The sequence below is a fragment of the Oryzias melastigma genome, linkage group LG6 (assembly GCF_002922805.2).
Source record: "Oryzias melastigma strain HK-1 linkage group LG6, ASM292280v2, whole genome shotgun sequence".
Taxonomy (NCBI): domain Eukaryota; kingdom Metazoa; phylum Chordata; class Actinopteri; order Beloniformes; family Adrianichthyidae; genus Oryzias; species Oryzias melastigma.
In genome coordinates this window covers 28,572,807-28,590,028 of record NC_050517.1, presented here as the reverse complement: position 1 = coordinate 28,590,028, position 17,222 = coordinate 28,572,807, and the positions used below count along the sequence as shown (strand labels likewise).

Below are 17,222 nucleotides of genomic sequence, written 5' to 3'. Positions count from 1 at the left end.
TGTTAAAACTACAGGCATGAAGCCCAATGAGGCAAATTGAATTTGTGATATTGGGCTATATAAATAAAATTGAATTGAATTGAATGTTGTCCTGTGGAGATTAGTAAAATAATAATTGGTACGTTTAAGGTGAAGGCTGCAAGAGCATCATCAGTTTACAGATTCACATAAACGAGAGTAAGATGGTTTCTATCCCTCGGCTGTGCTTCTCTTTTGAGAATCAACTGTCAGTCACCTCTATCCTGGACAGAGAGAAAGCAGACTTCCCTGTTTATAAAACCCTCAAGAATGTGGGTTTTACTAATTCCTGGTTAATATGGACATCAGTTGAGGATTTGCATGACATTTAAAAAAGCAGGTCAGGCAAGAATACGTAGTACTAATTTGGTTTCGAATGCTTTGGTTGTTTGTGTTTTGATATTCAGAGATCTGAACCCAACACGAATTTGATGCAAAAACAGGAGAATTAAGAATGTCCAATGACAGTGGTAAACCAATGGAAAACTCCACAAACTGGGCCCTCCTTTGTCTCAGTTTGTGGCAAAAATGATTTTATGTTCAAACTAACAGGTGGAGAAGTTAGAGTGAGAAGATGTCACCTGTCTGACTCTGAGAAAACAAGGATGAAACGGAGGGGAAAAGTGCAGATGAAGAAAAGAAAGCTTAGCACATCCTGTTTGGTTTGATTCAAATCTGTTTATAGCGGTAAACGGATTCTCTTCAAGGACTCAACCAAAAAAGCTCAAATCATTCTCAAGTTATAGACTTTCTGCTAGAGACTGTTTGATAATTCAAAGTACTGATTTTCCTTGGTTTAAATTACTTTGAAGTGATTCAGAAGTTATCTTTTCCATCAATTTCCGAATTGGCTCCAGATTGACCCAGATGTTAAATAGCTGATTTAATTCTCATTTCCGTAACTTGTGTAAATATAAAGCCCTTTTTACATTGATTAAAGCCCAACATGCTTTACAGCCCCAGTCCAATCCAACTGATGGCACAAACCTGTAACCACCAGGAGCAAAATGCGGTTCAGTGTCTTGCTCAAGGACACTCCGACACATGGACAGCCAAGGCCGGAACTGAACCTCTGATAAGAGGTTGAGAACAGCAGCAATCACCTGCTTCCTGAGATGAGAGATTAAACATACAGTTAGCTGCAGCAGAAATGTACACTCTAGTGAGAATCTTATTTTTTGTTTTTTTAACGTGTTCTTGTGGCATTTTTCTCATGATGGAGGATATATATTTAGAAAATTAAGCTTAAAATTGCATTTTAGCATTTCTTTATTCAAATGGTTGTGAATCAGTATCTGTACAGGTAGATGGCTCCAAATTTGCTTGCCATTTCTTTTTGTTGCACTGGTAATGTGGGTGTGAGGGGCTGTAAGCTAGAGGAAGAGAGTGTAAACAAAGGAATGATGGGAAGTCAGGGCAGGCTGACTCCACGCCTACAACTCAGAGGCGAATATCTAATGAACCACTGCTGCTCTGCAGAAACTGAGTCCTAGAAAACGACAGACGTTTTTTTCTTCTGTGAATCTTAAGGAATGCCATCCATGCATCACTAACAAAGCAGAGGCCTTGATTGATCAAAGGTTACACTTAACTTAATGCTCATTTATTGGCTGTGTATTTTGTATGTAGTGACCAAAAATGGACATAGAAAGTTATGAACCGACACTTGAATGCAAAGGTTTTGAACATGAAACCCCAAAACACGAACACCAACTTTTTATTGACAGTGGATGCTTGAATGAGTGTTGTCGAGGGTGTTGTGAACGTAGCTTTAGGAGTGAGTTTGTGGTTTTCTGAACCTGTGATGGACTTGAGATCCACAGTAGAAAGTGGGAAATTGTTAACAATATATGGATGTTTTAGGTGTCAAAAATTCCTCCAGAGATGTATTTTACTTAATTTGATTTTAATCAGCACTAATGAGCATTTTCATCACCTTGTACCTTAGTCACAACTGCTCTTTAGGGTGGAAATGGGCTGTCTATGGAATATAAATGAGCAAACCTGCACAGGGCACACTGTGGATCTACACAAAATATCAAGGTCGTAGTTCTCTCGGTAAACCTGCAGAGAAAAAATGCTCTTGCACTTTTTTTTTCTATGGGTATGCTGCAAGTGACAAGTGGAAGCAAACACTTAAACAACATGTAACAATAAGTAGGGGGAGAAATGCAGTACAATTCTTTTTTTCTTTTCAATCACCTCAAACCCTGCACACTACACAATTAACCTCTTTAGGCTCTTTTTACATGCAGACTGATTGTTAGATTAACAATCAGAACATAGTTTGAGTGGACATCCTACAGGCGTCCAAATGTGTCTAAATGTGCAACTTAAAATTGAATTGAGATGAAGAATTGAAAAAAAACTGAATCGAATCGATTCAGGCTTTTGTAATTGCAATCGAATTGAATAGTTTCTGCAAATTATAATTGATACCCAGCCCTAGTATCATTACAATGTATTCAAGTTATACATACCACAAGTATGTAAACCTTGATTAACGTATGACAATAGTACCTTTCAGTGACGTCCCTTGAGGTGTCCGTACGAGTGAAGAAAAAAGCAAGAACTGAACTTGAAACCTAATCAGAGGTCAACCGCTCTGCAGAGCTGTCTACCTCAGTCTTCCAGGTTTTTTATTTTTTTTTTTTTACTAATTTTTTGTTTGAATTTTTGACAATGAAAGTCGTATTTTTCCTTTTAACTAAGTAAACTGACTCATCTGCACACAAACCTCTTTCTGGTATACCTATAAACTTGTTCCTAATGGTTTTCGTTCATAAAATGGACATACTTTATTGGGTTTACTAGATTATTTCGATATGAGAAAAGGTAAAAAATAAACAGAAATGACACAACTGTATCAACACCGTACATTCTATAATTGTGAAATCAACTATAAACCTTTTAAAGTTATTAAAATAATATATTTAATTCCTGTTTGTAGCTTTGGGGGCGGGGCTTGGAGGGGGGCACCTTCCAGTGAACCCTGGGCACCAAACCAGCCCAGAACCGCCCCTGCCATGCAGGGGTAGAAAATCTTTTGGATGCAGCCTTCTTTCTGTTATCTATGTCTTAAGTTAAGGGGGCCTCGTATCTGCTGGAAAACAGCCAGCCCGCCTCGCTGTGCGTAAAAGCGGCCTCCCTTCAGGTCTTTAAGAGCTCTAATGTGAACCACTTACTCAGGCATCATAAAGACCTCTATGTTGTGGTTTCATACAAACAGTTTCATGAGTTTCTAAATATATTTTTGGGATATCAGCCAAAAAGTATTGTGAGACCTAACAAAACATGTCATTCTGCAAAAGTCTTTTATTTTGAAATGGTGCGTAAAACATTTGTTTTGGCTTTACATTAGACGTTAAATCAAAGGTCTGCAAATGAAATAGCAGATACGATCTAAAGTTTAAACAATCTAGTTTCGTCTTGTGTGGTGAAAACAAACAAAGCCTTGCAGGAATCAGATAACCCAGATTGGAGGTAAAAGTCAAATGAATTTTCTCGTCTGCAAACTTGCATCTTTTTAAAACGTTTGTCCTTTTTTGTGGGGTTTAATTATTTGCTAGAATGGCACAGATCGGTGAAAGCAGAAGGTCTTCGGAAGTTCAGAAGAAGACAGCTCAGTCTGTTTCCGTCGCAGATCTTCTGTGATCCTGAAGTGAAAGTGAAAGCCCGTGGACGCCCCTGCGCGCACTCCACACATGTGGGAGATCTTTTTTAAGCGCAGGGCTCCCAGTCGTCCTCCTGCCCGCTGCACCTCTCTTTTAATTGGCTGTCAAAAATAACCCCCTCATCCGGCTCTACGGAGCGGGAGCCCGTGGGGAGGCAGCCGCCGCGCGCCCGCAGTGCAGGAGCGTGCGTGTGCGTGGGTCTGCCTGCCTGCGCGCAGCAGCCGAGCGACCCGCGCCTCGCTGCTGCAGTGTGGGCCGCTCTTTATGTAAAACATATGTAGGAGGGCGGCGGAGCGGCGCGTGGATCTGAAGAGGCTGCAGCTCTTCATCACTTCATGGTGACTTTGCTATCTTTGACACCACCCCTCCAACACATGCGCGCGCACCCAAAGTGACAACTTATATACTTTAAGTTAAGAAAAAAAAACACATGAGTGAGTTTATTTCCTCCTCATCTCTGATAACTCCTCAGCAGCTGCACAGGCCCTGACCTACCAGCAGGTGGCAAAACCTCCTTCCATTAAGCCAATCAGAAGCCAGAGAGGGGTTTTGAGGGCGGGACATAGCGAGGAGAGGGAGAGCAGAGATAAAAAGTCAAGAAGAAAGACACGAGAGGCGCAGCGGCAGAGAGGAGGCCGGTGGAGCGGAGGAACAGCAACAGGTCGACAGACAGGAGGAGGAGGAGGAGCGCAGCGGCTCCTTCCTCACTGCAGCTTCGTTTCTGAGTCTGGAAACTTCCTGGAAGCGGAGCTGCGCTCTGAGCTGGGAGGGTTAGGACGAGGAAGGAAGTGGAGGAAGGAGCTCCCGCTCCTCCCCGCCGAAACTCGCACAAGACTTTCAGCTTCCTGGAGTGAAGTGAAGCCCGGAGGAGGCGCACTTCCTGTGCGCGCGCGCGGAGAGCTGTCAGCGCAGAGCCGCGCGCCTGTGAGGATGGCCGGACGCCGCGCGGACCGCCTGAGCGCCGCGCGGACCCCACAGCAGCAGCAGCAGCAGCAGCAGCAGCAGCCCCGCCTGTGAGCGCGCGCGCGCTCGGAGCCCAGCTCATGGAGGAGCAGTCCGCGCTGCTCGCGGCGGAAGAGCCGCTCGCCCCCACCTCTGCTCCGGAGCTGCCTTCCGCGGCCCCGCCGCAGAACAGCAGGACCTTCACCGGCCTGAGAATCTTCTGCAGGAGGTGAGCCTCTCACGCACGCTCCCGCGGGTCCCAACACATCTGGGCACGCAACTCCGAGGTCACATCAGGTCAAATGAAAGAGCAAAAACTTTCTGTAAAACAAAAAAGGTCTGGGATGCAAACCTTGTTTTGAGGAGCTCCTGTTGTCCATCACTATCCCCCAAACAAACACATTTAGAGCTTTTAAAATCTGCACTAAAAGATGGAAATGATCAGAGAAGATCACAGGTGGGTGAAGGATCCACATGTCTGATCAGAACCTCTACAGTCTCGCTTTGGTCAGATCTCCACATTTCCTGCACCCTCATTGATCAGATCACGTGTTCTGAAGGGGTCAACTTTAGATTTTCCACTTGAGGAAATATTGAAGAAGTTTGATCTCCTAACATGCTGCAGCGCCAAAACATTTCTGACAACTTCCTGTCTCCATAAGAGTGGTCCAAACTCTGCAGAATATTGGGTCGAAACCTGGATGGTAAACACGTGACCCACAACTAAATATCACTTGATCAAAGAATTTACTTTGATTTATTTTTAATTTTTTCACTTAAAATTTTGTATTATTAGGTTTTTTGTGTAAAAAAACAAACAAACAAACAAAAAAGGAGATTTAAGTTTTTTCTTTTGGTTTCATGCACAGAAACATTGCAGTTTAACCTGTTTAGAGTTATCTTGTAAGTAAATTTTTTGAAGTGCGTTTATGTGAAATGAATTCATTTGGTCGTCTTGCATCTTTTTGAGCAGCAGAGTTTTTGATGGAGCAGATCTGTGGAGAGACGTCTTGTGTTCATCTTTGGAGACGTTTGAGTTTTAATGTTTGAACAACATTAGGAGGGATCTCACTGCCTTCAGGATCTGCTTTGGAGCGGTTTGGATAGCTCAGATCCGCGGAAGGGGGCGTTCTTCCCGCTGTTGGAACGTCAGAGCTGCATGTTGTGAACCTCCAGGTCCTCACGATTCTCCGCCATCTTCTCTGGACGAGCTGAGAAAAGCCTCTGAGAGGTTTCCGAAGTCAGCTGATGCAAGCACTGATTCAGACGCTCCGCTCAGCGCTCTCCTCGGTGCTTTTTGGTTGTCTGGAAACTTCAGATATGGAGGAGGATGTGAGCGTTACGCGTGATGTGGAAAATGAGATCCAGCAGAGGAGGAGATGACTGCTGAAGTCTGAGGGCATCAGGCGCTCCATCAGTTTCTCTCAAGCTTGAGTCAGATGTGGAGCCGGTTCTTGACTGATGGATATCAGCCTCTTGTGATGATTCGTTTCCAGCTTTTGATCAGTTAGTGAATCAAAACATCAGTTTTACTCAGAACAGGCAGCGACATCATGGACTGTCCCTCTGAAGAATCAGGAGGTTTCTCTGGTTCATCAGATGTTTGCTGCGTTTTTATAAGCAAACTTGGGATCATAGTTGCAGTTTTTATTCCATCCAGTTTACACTTTTTAAAGTTCTTCCAAAACATTTAAGTTATGCAAAGTGAAACAGAAAAAAATGTCATATTTCGTCTTGGACCTGAGTTTTAGTGCTCAAATTATTGCCGTTAGTAAGTCAAACTTTTGGCATCTCAATCAAACTACAAATCTGAGATCTCCTTCTGATCTTCTTCTCCTGCAGGCTGAACCCTGTAACAGTTTTCTGTCTATTTTTCTTTGAGTGTGTTTTAGCTTACCCAGAGTTTGTTTCCCCTGATAATCCAGAACAAAGTTTAAGTCTGAATCCACCCTGACTGGTCCGGAACCAGGAACCGCTTTCTGACCCATCTTTTAAGGAGCTCACCGTTTGTTTCCAATCGGACCGAGCTCCGATTTGTTCTGAGTTTTTTCAGTCTGAATAGGCTCCATACTGGGAGCAGAACAACTGGACCAATACGGCCACCGCGGAGAAACATGGAGTAACAATGAGACACAGCAACTCACTGAAATGTGGTTGGATGAATACGGGCTCATTAAAACAAGTTCAATGTGATACACATTGCTTCCCTCACTGTTTTCTACACAATCTATATGTCATAAACACTTATTGGCCTACCTTCTTAGCCGTTGTCTCCTCGGTAACCGTCTTGCAGCATTTCTCCACCGTACCAAAGAAGCGGTAAAAAGTTTTGCACCTGACGTCAAAAAAGCGTTCGAAATTGTTCAGCGAAGTAAAAAAATTTAAATTTGTGATTTATCCCGACAAGGATTGTTGCTTTGCCCCTTCTTAATTCATGGCCAACGGCAGAAGAGATGTTTAGTTGTGTGGTTTTGTTTTCGAGCTTTGGTTTGAAACAGAAATATCTGGATGAAAGCAGTCTGAATACAGACTAAACACAAGGTTTAGGACTCGATCTGGACCAAGGGACTTTTCCGAATACACCTTTATAAAGCTGTATTTAGATTTCTGCTGCCAGAGTTTTAATCAGAACCGGGAGTTTTTGTCGTTTTCTATGACATAGTTTCTGCAGAGCGGCAGTAGTTCAATAGAAATTCACTTTTGCTATTGGTAAGCCTGTCCTCATTTCCCATCATCCCTTTGTGTACACTCTCTCTCGCTTGCTCACAGCCCCTCACACCCCCAAAGTTAACATTACCGGTCCATCTATCGACGAACAATAATGGAACTCTCCAGCCGTACAGTTTTGAGCCAAATCCCAACTCAGGCGAGGAAATCAAAGATGTTTGTGGATCTATTTGTCTGCCAGTGATGACATTAGAATGGGCAGGGAGCTTGTCTCCCTCTCTGTGTATTTTTTACATCACAAATACAATTATTTTCCAACATTATCTGTCTGCCCCTGATTCACAACAATATATATAACCTTTATTTATACAGGTTGGTCGATTCAGAACAATTTCTCATTTACAACGATGACCTGATTACGCATCGGCAGTAAAAAATAGAACAACTGGGCAATAAGTTACAGATTAAAACATAAACATTATGAATAAATGAATGCGATTTTGAGAAATTTTGTTTATATATGTCCTTCAACATCAGATAAATGCCACAAAAAACATGTTAAAAAAACTAAAAAACACTATTTTCATCTGAGTGAGTCTTTGACTGTATAGGACTTAAACACTCGTCAGACCTGCATATAGATCACATATCCAGCAGCGCTCTGCAATCCACAGGAAGCCATCAGCTGGTCGAACCAAGTCAGAACCCAACAGGGTGAAGCTGCTTTCAGCTGCACAAAGATGGAAGCAGCTTTCTGATAAACCCTGATCCACACCGTGTGGATCTTTATTTAGGTCCAAACGTTCCTCGTCTCTGTTGAATCTGCTTAAAATAAGGATTTGCTGTATTTTCTTTTCATGTTTTTCATCTCCATCACTTTTGTAAAGCTCTTTGAATTGTCTCTGTGTAGGAACACTTTGTACACAGAGACACATTCCTGTTTGCACTGACGTGTGCAAGTTTTGTCATTCCCTCCACTGTCTGTCCTGAAACTTTCCCACAGCTTTTGTTTTGTATTTCTTGATAAAACTAAAAGGAAGTTTTTAAAAAAAAATTGGTTTGGAGAGAAACTTTAGACCAGGGGTCTGCAACCTGTGGCTCTTCGACTCCTTCATTGTGACTCTCTGGTTAATGAAGAATAAAAACACAACCAGATTTGAGGTGCACCAGATTATACAGCAGATTATCTATATTTGAATAAATTCATGGATTTTAAGCGTGCCTAATGGTTTTAAAAAATACAGTAAGTCACTTAAGTAGCTCTGATTTAAATTTGGTTAGTTAGTCAGATGTACACACTAATAGTAAAATAAACAGTTTTTTTAAATCACTGTTGACATTAAACTTCCTACTACAACATTTGCTGCATTGACATCATGCTAAATGACACAGGGTGTCTTTTATTGTGAAAGGAAGTCGTATAAACCTCTGTTGAAAGTGATATACTATTTCATTATGAAGAAATAATTTTTCTGTTTATGTGTATGTTTTATTTATGCCCAAAAAACAAAAGCTAATTTATACATATTATAATAGTAACATCAAAATGTATGGAACAAGGTTGAAGTCTGACTTTGTGGCTGCTCCTGGGTTGTGGTCATTAAGAAATCTACTCGAATGGCTCTTTAAGTGTCGAGGGTTACAGACCTCTGCTTTAGACAATAGCTTTTTTTTAAAAAAACCAAACAAATGCAAGATATTCCCTTGGGCTGTGGTGCAGTGTCATGCTGCTCTGGTCCGGTCCCTTTCTAGTTGTTTGAGGAAGAGCATTTTGTCATAAATATGTGTCCAACATGACTGTTATTATTATTTTCTTTTGCTTTGGCTCAACTGTGCTGAAAGATAAAGGAAGGAAAATCAATAAAATTAGCATTAAAACTGGAATTGGTTGACTTTTTAATCATTATATAAAGATGAGACCTTGTATGATTGACATGCACTCAGGGATTGAGAATTGAGGAGTTCAAAAATTTTGAAATCTAAATATTTTTGAGGCCTTGTTTTTCTAAAATCAGAGGAAGCCTTCGCTGAAATGTGTCGGTTCGTCATCGTTTATCGTCCTTGTTGAGGAACGTGGGGATGGGGCATCTGCCCGATCTCCTGGAGCTTCTCTGGAAAACTTATTGACTGTTGGATGAATGAAATGTCTCCAAACGCTCAAGCTTTCAGTCAGGGTTTAGTGCAGGTTGTCGTAGTGGAGGTGCTCAGTCATCGACAACACCGCAGACCTTCTCTCTCTATAATCTGACAAGTCAGGAGCGTTTCTTGGATGAGCTGCAGACTTCCAAGAACTTCCAGACTTTTTACTGGATTCATTCTTTAATGAAGCCTCAAGGTCTACAGAAGAGCTTCCTCCAGACGTCCCTGCAGGTCCTTCATGAAGTTGTCTGCTGTTTGCTTTCATCCTGCAGGAATTGCTTTTTTTTCTGTGCACGTGCAGTGTGTAAAGACTTTGCAAACTGGTGTTTACATGGAGACTTCCTCTTTTGCTGTGACTCTGAAGTAACGCATCAGTGAGTCACAGAGCATGCTTGCTGTTTATCTGTGCAGCTTCACTTCCTGCGTGGATCCCACTCAGCTGAAGTCGCACACATTTAGCGAGGAGCGGGCAGCAGATGGGGCCGCTCTCGGCGAACATTTGGAGACGTAACCCCTGCAATCCAACCCCTGTGGCTGAACGCTGAGCACTGAATCCCATTGTTAGGGTGCTCAGACTCTGAGCAGAAGCTCCTTAATTCAACCACTGAGCTAGGATGAAGGAGGACGTTTAGAAAAATGGAGGTCAATACATGAATTGCGAGCAGCAGGAAGTTCCTGTGAGGCGCAACCTCTTACCTGGCAGCTCCTGTCATCGTGATGCTCTGCTGTGAAGAAAAGCTCCACATTCAGGGTCTTCAGATGCTTCTTTAATCAGCTCCCCTAATTATAGCTGCTATTAACAGACCAGCAAAGCAATTAATTAAAGGCGTTCATTTTTAGGGCCTGATGGGAAAGTTTGACTCCTGAGGAGAAGATTCAATCTGCAGCTCTCAGAGGAGGAGGAAGGTGCTTCCTCATCCTCTCTGGTTAGAAACGGCCAAGAATGTGAAGCAGCCATGTTGTTTCTCCTCTCTTTAAAAACGCACAGATGAGTCTGTGAAGGTCCATCTGCTTCATGGAGTAGTAGCTAAACCTGATCTCATGCACCTGAAGTTGAGCTGTTGGTCCTGAGGTCCTCTCACCTTTACATGGTTACGCTTGTTTCTGACAAATGTTGCTGTTTGAGATGCTACTGTAGAATTTCATTAACAGAGCTACATGTTACCATTGTTGTTTTTTTAATACAAGGAATATGGATATTTAATCACATGAAGTACTTCAAGCGTTTCCCGCTTAAGAAGTAAACCATTTTGTTTAAAGAAGTTTATCATTGACTCTATATGAGAACTGGACTGAGAGTGATGTCACCCATATAAAATGGTTTACTGGCTCCAATCAAGTAAGGACAATTGTCATCTTTTTTTTTTACATTTTTTTTATTTTGCAATATGGACGCCAACAAGTTGGAACCAGACTATGACGGTGAGTAGCATTTCATCCGAGTCAGTTTGAGTCATCGTTTCTATGGCAACTACTCTCACCAATCAGTGAGGGAGCTGGTTGGAAGCCCACACCTCCACTACTTGAAAGCTGGAAATCTGTCTCTCAAGCATTTTAAATGTTTGAGGTGGAATCCATCAGGCTCCACCTACTTTTATGGAGGTATCTGATTGGCCAGTTTGAAACTTGAACACTTGAACTGCAGAAACGAATATGGAAAAAAAGTAGGATTATCAAGAACTGTTTATTTTGCTCTGCAAGTCTATGGGATTTGGGATTCTTTGAATCTTCTTCTTGTTTGGAACGCCATGAAGGAGGGGTCACTCAGTCCAGTTTTCATATACTGTCAATGATTTTAAATCTAGCTGCTATTGCAAAGCATTATGGGAAACAGACTTGCAATTTAGAATTCATAGGTTGTGTCTGAATTCCCTCACTATTTCACTATTTTTCTTGGTGTCTGAATCTAAAAGTCCAAAATCCAGTGCGCTGGAGAATTTCCCAGAAGTCTCTGAGAATCTAGCGTGCATCAATGCTCACTAGATTGGCAAATATGAACCACAAAGTTAATTTTTTTTTAATTATTTATTTAAAACAATATTTGTAAATAAATATTTTTTTATGAACCACCCAAGTTTTGATCATCAGAACATATGATAAATACTGTGAGTAAAACGATCAAATTTGTTTGGATTTTACTGCAGCTAATTAGTGATGTTATATTTGGCCTTTAAAAATAGAAAAGTGGTGAGCATGAGTCTGAATTCAGTTAAATTCCAGGGAACTGGATAGTCCCACACTTTATAGACTTTTAGGGTTAGTGAGTATTCAGATATACCTTCAGCCTTAACTCAAGAAAAAAGACTAAAGTGAAATTTGCTGCTGATGTTGTTGTAAGTCCCATTGTGTAGGGATGAATATGTTTATTAAAAAAAAATATGTATATATAAAAAATCCCACACTCACACCTAAGTCACGACACCGCATGGTTAGACTCAGATGATGAAACCTGATCAGAAGTTCACAAGTCATGTTATGACTGAGTCATGAGGGCATATAGGGGCTTATGTCTTTTATTATTAACAAAGATGTTTATTCTTCTAGTGCAGGTTCTTGTCTTGTTACAAAATATGAAAGAATTTGAGCTGAAGATATTAGAAAAACCTCATATTTTATGTTATAAATGTATGGAAAACTTTTCAACATGGAATAACTTGCAGGAGCACAAAATGATGTTAAAAATTAAAGGAAATGGGTTCCTCTGTTTGTATTTCTTTTTTTTTTTTTTAGCTTTTTCCATTTGAAAATTATGAAGAAGCTCAAGCATTGCATTCTTGTTTGTCTTTAAATATGAATATGTTCAGTCTGTAGAAAGAAAATAATGAATTATAAAGTTTTCTCTCATTTGAATTTAAGTAGAAATGCATTAAAAAGGCCATTTGTAGAAGCAACAATGAGCAACGATGTCCTTACCTGCCACTAAAATGTATGATTACTATACGTAGTGCAGATGGTTCTGTTCAGAGAGAATTCCCACCATTTTAATATTAAATTTTTCTTCAAAGGACCACTTCAACCATCGTTTAAACTATTTTCAAAGCGTTCCAGCGGTCTTTTAATTATGATGATGCCGTTTTTAGCTAAGATAAATGAACTCGTCTTTTTCTAGGTGATTTTTTTTCTGTGGAACAGCAGAAGTTAGTTAGAAGTTTGTCTCCTAGTTCCACTTCTCCCTGTTGCTGAGAGCTCTCTGTTTACACGCTCTCTGGCTAGCTTACAGCCCCTCACACCCCAGACAAAGCATTAGTGGTGCAACAAAAATGGCGAGCAATATTGGAGCTATCCAGCCGTACAGTTTTGAGCCAAATTCCAGCTGGAATACGCAGACTTTCATGGATTATTCGTCTACAAGTAGATGTATCAGAATAGAGTTTGTGGCCTGCCCAGAGTATTTTCTATATCGCAGCTACAAGCTTTTTTCAATGGAGTATTTTTCAGCTACTCCTGATTCTCAATGATTTGAATACAAAAAAATATATACTCTGTCCTCCAGATATACTGTAAATATACTGTCCTCCAGAGCAAGTTAAAAACGCCATTTTCATCAGAGTGGGTTTTTAATAATATTCGTCAAAAACAGTTCATGAAGGAAACAAAGCTGTGGTTTAATTTAGTTCTGCCGCTGTCTTTTAGTCCATCTCTGTTTGAACAGAGTTTACTACAAAGCTCATAAAATACGAGATTAAAAATGTCTGCTGCTATTTTTTTTTATCCTCATCATCAATCATGACGCCTAATCGTTGCAGCCCCCGGGAGAAGAAAGACGCAGCTCGATCATGACAGATGCCAGAAAATCCCCCTAATAGCCATTCTTTGGCGTTCTAACAGTTGATCAGTGATCACAGTTCATCTGTAGCCATGAATTGGTTAATTCTCCCTAAAAAATAAAAGGTTTGCCTGTTGTTGTTTGATTTGTAGAAACTGAAAGGTGAGCAGCAGGTAGCTCCTGGCAGATACAACATGTCAGGAATTGGGAAATATTCCTAAAGAGTTGCAGAAACGAGGTCAAAATTCCGCTCTAAAGATGTTTCACGAAAACCCAAAAGGCAGAGCATGTCCAGCTTTTGCTAGAAATCAGGTCTTAAAGAACTGAATTCTGGAGGGTTGGGATGTATTTTTACAACCTAATTAGATGCTCTGAAGCGGCACAGAGCCTCGCCGCCAAGGGACGGCGATCTGATGTGAACCTGACCTGAACGCACTTGACACCGACTCCCTTGCACGTCCGTGGATAAGGTCAGGTCCTGTCAGAGGGCCTCTGTCTAGATCAGGTGCTGCTCTGAACCTGACTCCTGAGCTCTTCTGTTTCATCGTAGCCTGACACTCCAGCTCAGGCCACGCCCCTCAGTGATGTCTCACCTCTGGTGCTTGATGGAAAACTCGTGTGGGGGTGGAGCCAAAGTAATGATGACAGGTAAAAGAGCTGAAGTTGTGCAGGTGGAGCTTCCTTTTAGACTTTGTGTCTGATCAGACGGTTGGTGCAAACAGAGCAGCAGGTTGTCTGACTGCATACCTGATGGTGGGAATCAAAGAGTCGATCTTTGTCTAGAGCTAAAAAAATGCCTGTATGTCCTGTTGCCTCCAGTTTCCTTCCAGTAAATCATTTACATGTGCTCGTGTGTGGGGTGGTTATGGGAAAATGATGCACAACAAGTTTCGTGTCAGTAAAATGAAACTTAGACCAAACTCTGCATAAACATTGATTTTGTCATCATGGAGAAGAGGGCTGCCATGATTAGTCGATGACTAATTGACTATCAAAATAGTCGTCAGCTAATTTAATAGTCGTTTAGTGTTTTTTGTTTTTTTTTAATTTTTTTTTTTATTAAAAGTTAGTGTAGTAAAGTTGGAAGTTATAATGGCATTATTCTAGCTTATTGGACTATTTTGGCATATATTAAAGTTTTTTCGGCTATTTTGGAGTTAAGCTAATATTTTAGTTACATGCTAGCTGTTTGGCTAACTTAAGCTTTTTTTCAACTTTTTAGGCCATTTTAGAATTTAGCTAATATTAGAGCTACATGCTAGCTGTTTTGGCAAATTCAGGATTTTTTGTTTTTTAAGCTATTTTGGAGTTTAGCTAATATTTCAGCTACATGCTAGCTGTCTTGGCTAACTTAGGCTTCTTTTTTGGCTAATTTGGCATTTAATATTTTAGCTGGCTATCAGCATCAGTGTTTTGGCTATCATCACTAGCATCTTCAGCAGCCAAATTCAGCTTACAGCATTCACACTAGTATTATCTGTGATAATGCTAGTGTGAATATATCTAGTTTTTAGTTAGTTTAAAGCTAATGATGGCTAAGATGTATGTTTTACATCCACTTTATACAGTACATGACCCGATTAGTCAACTGATCGGAAAAAATAGTCGGTAATTAGTTGACTATTAAAATAATCGTTTGTGGCAGCACTCATGGAGAACGTGAAGGAGAGTTCACATCCTGGCATTTCTGTGTCATATTGAATGTCTAAAGGTTCTGATGAATCCATCATGTCAGGGACAAGTGAAGATTATTTCCGCACCTCTTTTTATTTTATTTTTAAAGCAGCTTGTGTGGGATCTGTGAATGAGTGCAGTGTGTGGTGTTTGGGTCCGTCAGCTGATTGTGGAGCCATAAATCAGAGGTGGAGCTGCGTGGGCCCGTGTGGCGGTTCCCCCTGGAGTTCCTTAATGTCAGCGATCTGCCAACACTTCCCTAATGAGTTTATGATCCTTTGATAGTCAGCTGATGATGATGGGAGATCACAGGATGCAGCGACAACAGCACCTCTCCAACAACACAGTTTGAAGTCCAGGGATTCCAGAATCATCTCAGATCTCCACATCATCTTCTATGATGTTCGGCTCAAAAACTGTGACAGAGATTCCTGCAACTTTTATATTTATTTAAATAAGATACGATTAGAAAAGATTTGAAAAGAAAAAAAGTAAAAATTCTAAAAATGCATTTAAGAAATAAAAAAAATGTAAAAAATAATGAAGGAAACCATAGAGTTTGAAGTGAGTTCTGTCTTCTCGAGTGGTTTAATAATAAACTTCCTTGATGAAGAAGATCATCTTTCTTGTTCACAGCATTTATCATAAATTCTTATGCTCCATTTCCTCCTGAACTTTCTTGAATCAGGGTGCAAGGCGGCGCAGTGGTCGGCACTCTCTACATCAAGAAGTAGGGTTGGTTATCACCAAGAATGACCAGAATCGATTCAATTCAGATTTTTTTTTCCAATTCTTTCAATCCACTCAATTCAATTCAATCTTGAGTTGAGTTGTAAATCTCGATTTACACATTTGTTTAGAAATACATGAATAATCTATATATGTTTTGAATATATTCATATTAATATAATTCAGTTTGGGCACCGTAGATGAAATTATGAGATTGTCAACGGATCTGGCCCGCCAAGTAAGTACGTCAAGCCCTCCAGATAATTTTATTTTATTGTTATTAATGGTCCGATGTTAACTTGCTCTTATTTCTAACTTGTATAAATTTGACAAAACATAGTTTGATGGAGGGTAAAATATTGAAAATAATTTGAGGTTTAAGTTGATTTATTCTGGAGTAATATTCCTGCCTGTTTTTATTCATAGTAATGTTGAAAAGTCAAACGACTGTTCGACTATAACTCAACTCAGCACCAGTTGAATAGAACTGAAGAAGCCCCTTGGACGAGATATGAAACATCTTCTAGCCAAAAAGTCGCTTCCAATTGAATTTTTTCTAAATAAACTTTTGTAATTCTCCTGGAGGGCGTTTCAGTTTGGCCACTAGGTGGCGATCGTGCTATAGCATTACATCTTATTCCAGAAGAAAGAGAAAGTATGAGAAAAAACATACAGTAAATCTCATTATACATTAGCAAGCAGCAAGCTAGCACACTTGAGCATTATGCGTTAGATCGATCTCTTCTTTTATGGATCGATTATTGATGAATTAAGCTTAGATTGATTTAGATCGATTCATCAATTTTATCAACCCAGTCCTTGCAAGAAGGTCACGGTTCAAGTCCCAGCTGTGACCTTTCTCTTCTGTGTGGAGTTTCCATATTATTCCTGTGCCTGCTTGAGTTTTCTCTGGCGACTCTGACTTCCTCTCACAGCCCAAAAACATCCTATATAAGTGAACTGATGACACTGCATCAGGGGTGTCCAAATCCAAGCCTCCTTCCTACATATTTTCCTACCGACTTGTCATTGAAACTCCTTATTGGCTAAGTACACCCGATTCAAGTAATCAATGGCAGATAAGGCAGCAGGAAAACCAGCAGAAAGCTAGCCCTCGAGACCTGGATCTGGACATCCTTGCTCTTCAAAGTCCCTAGGTATGATTGTAACCCTGCGACAGACTAGTGGTGTGTCCAGGAAGTACCCCACCTTTGCCCAACAGTAGCCGTGTTAGGCTTCAGCAGCCCTGTAGCCCCGCAAGGGATAAAACGTAAATAGTAAATGAATGGACCAAAAACAGTTTGTCACTCAGATGATCAGTATTTGACCTGATCAGAGATGAAAATCATCTAGGAATACACTTTCATAATCTGCAAAAAATATATATTTTTCTAAGGATCTTCCAGTTCAAAGGTCATCTTTATGTTCTTCCTCAGACTTCATTGGTGTCCTTCGGTCCATGGCTGCTCTTGTGTTGATCTTTCTGAAACTTCTTGTTGTTCTTCAGGTCTTCATTATGGTTTCTTCTCTGGATCAAACTGACTTTCTACATAAAGTCAAAATTTGATTTGACGCTTCTTCGTGCAATCTGACCTTACAAAGCATTTTTTTTT

General features: G+C 40.6%; 1 protein-coding gene across 6 annotated transcripts in view; it reads left to right on the top strand.

The window, feature by feature from the left end:
* The window catches only part of dgkzb (diacylglycerol kinase, zeta b), a 62,866-nt gene that overhangs the window by 3,754 nt on the left and 41,890 nt on the right, over positions 1 to 17,222 (top strand). For 3 of the 6 annotated variants that reach the window (XR_002920197.2, XR_002920196.2, XR_002920198.2), the window contains exon 1: positions 4,272 to 4,863. The exons of 1 other annotated variant lie outside the window; for it this stretch is intronic. Coding sequence is in view for 2 of the 5 variants with exons in the window: in XM_024280979.2 (XP_024136747.1) it covers positions 4,736 to 4,863 (128 nt within the window). In the remaining 3 variants the exon portion in view is untranslated. Of the gene's footprint in view, positions 1 to 4,271; positions 4,864 to 17,222 lie in introns of those variants that run through there. 2 more of the 6 variants (XM_024280979.2, XM_024280978.2) reach the window with 2 other exon arrangements.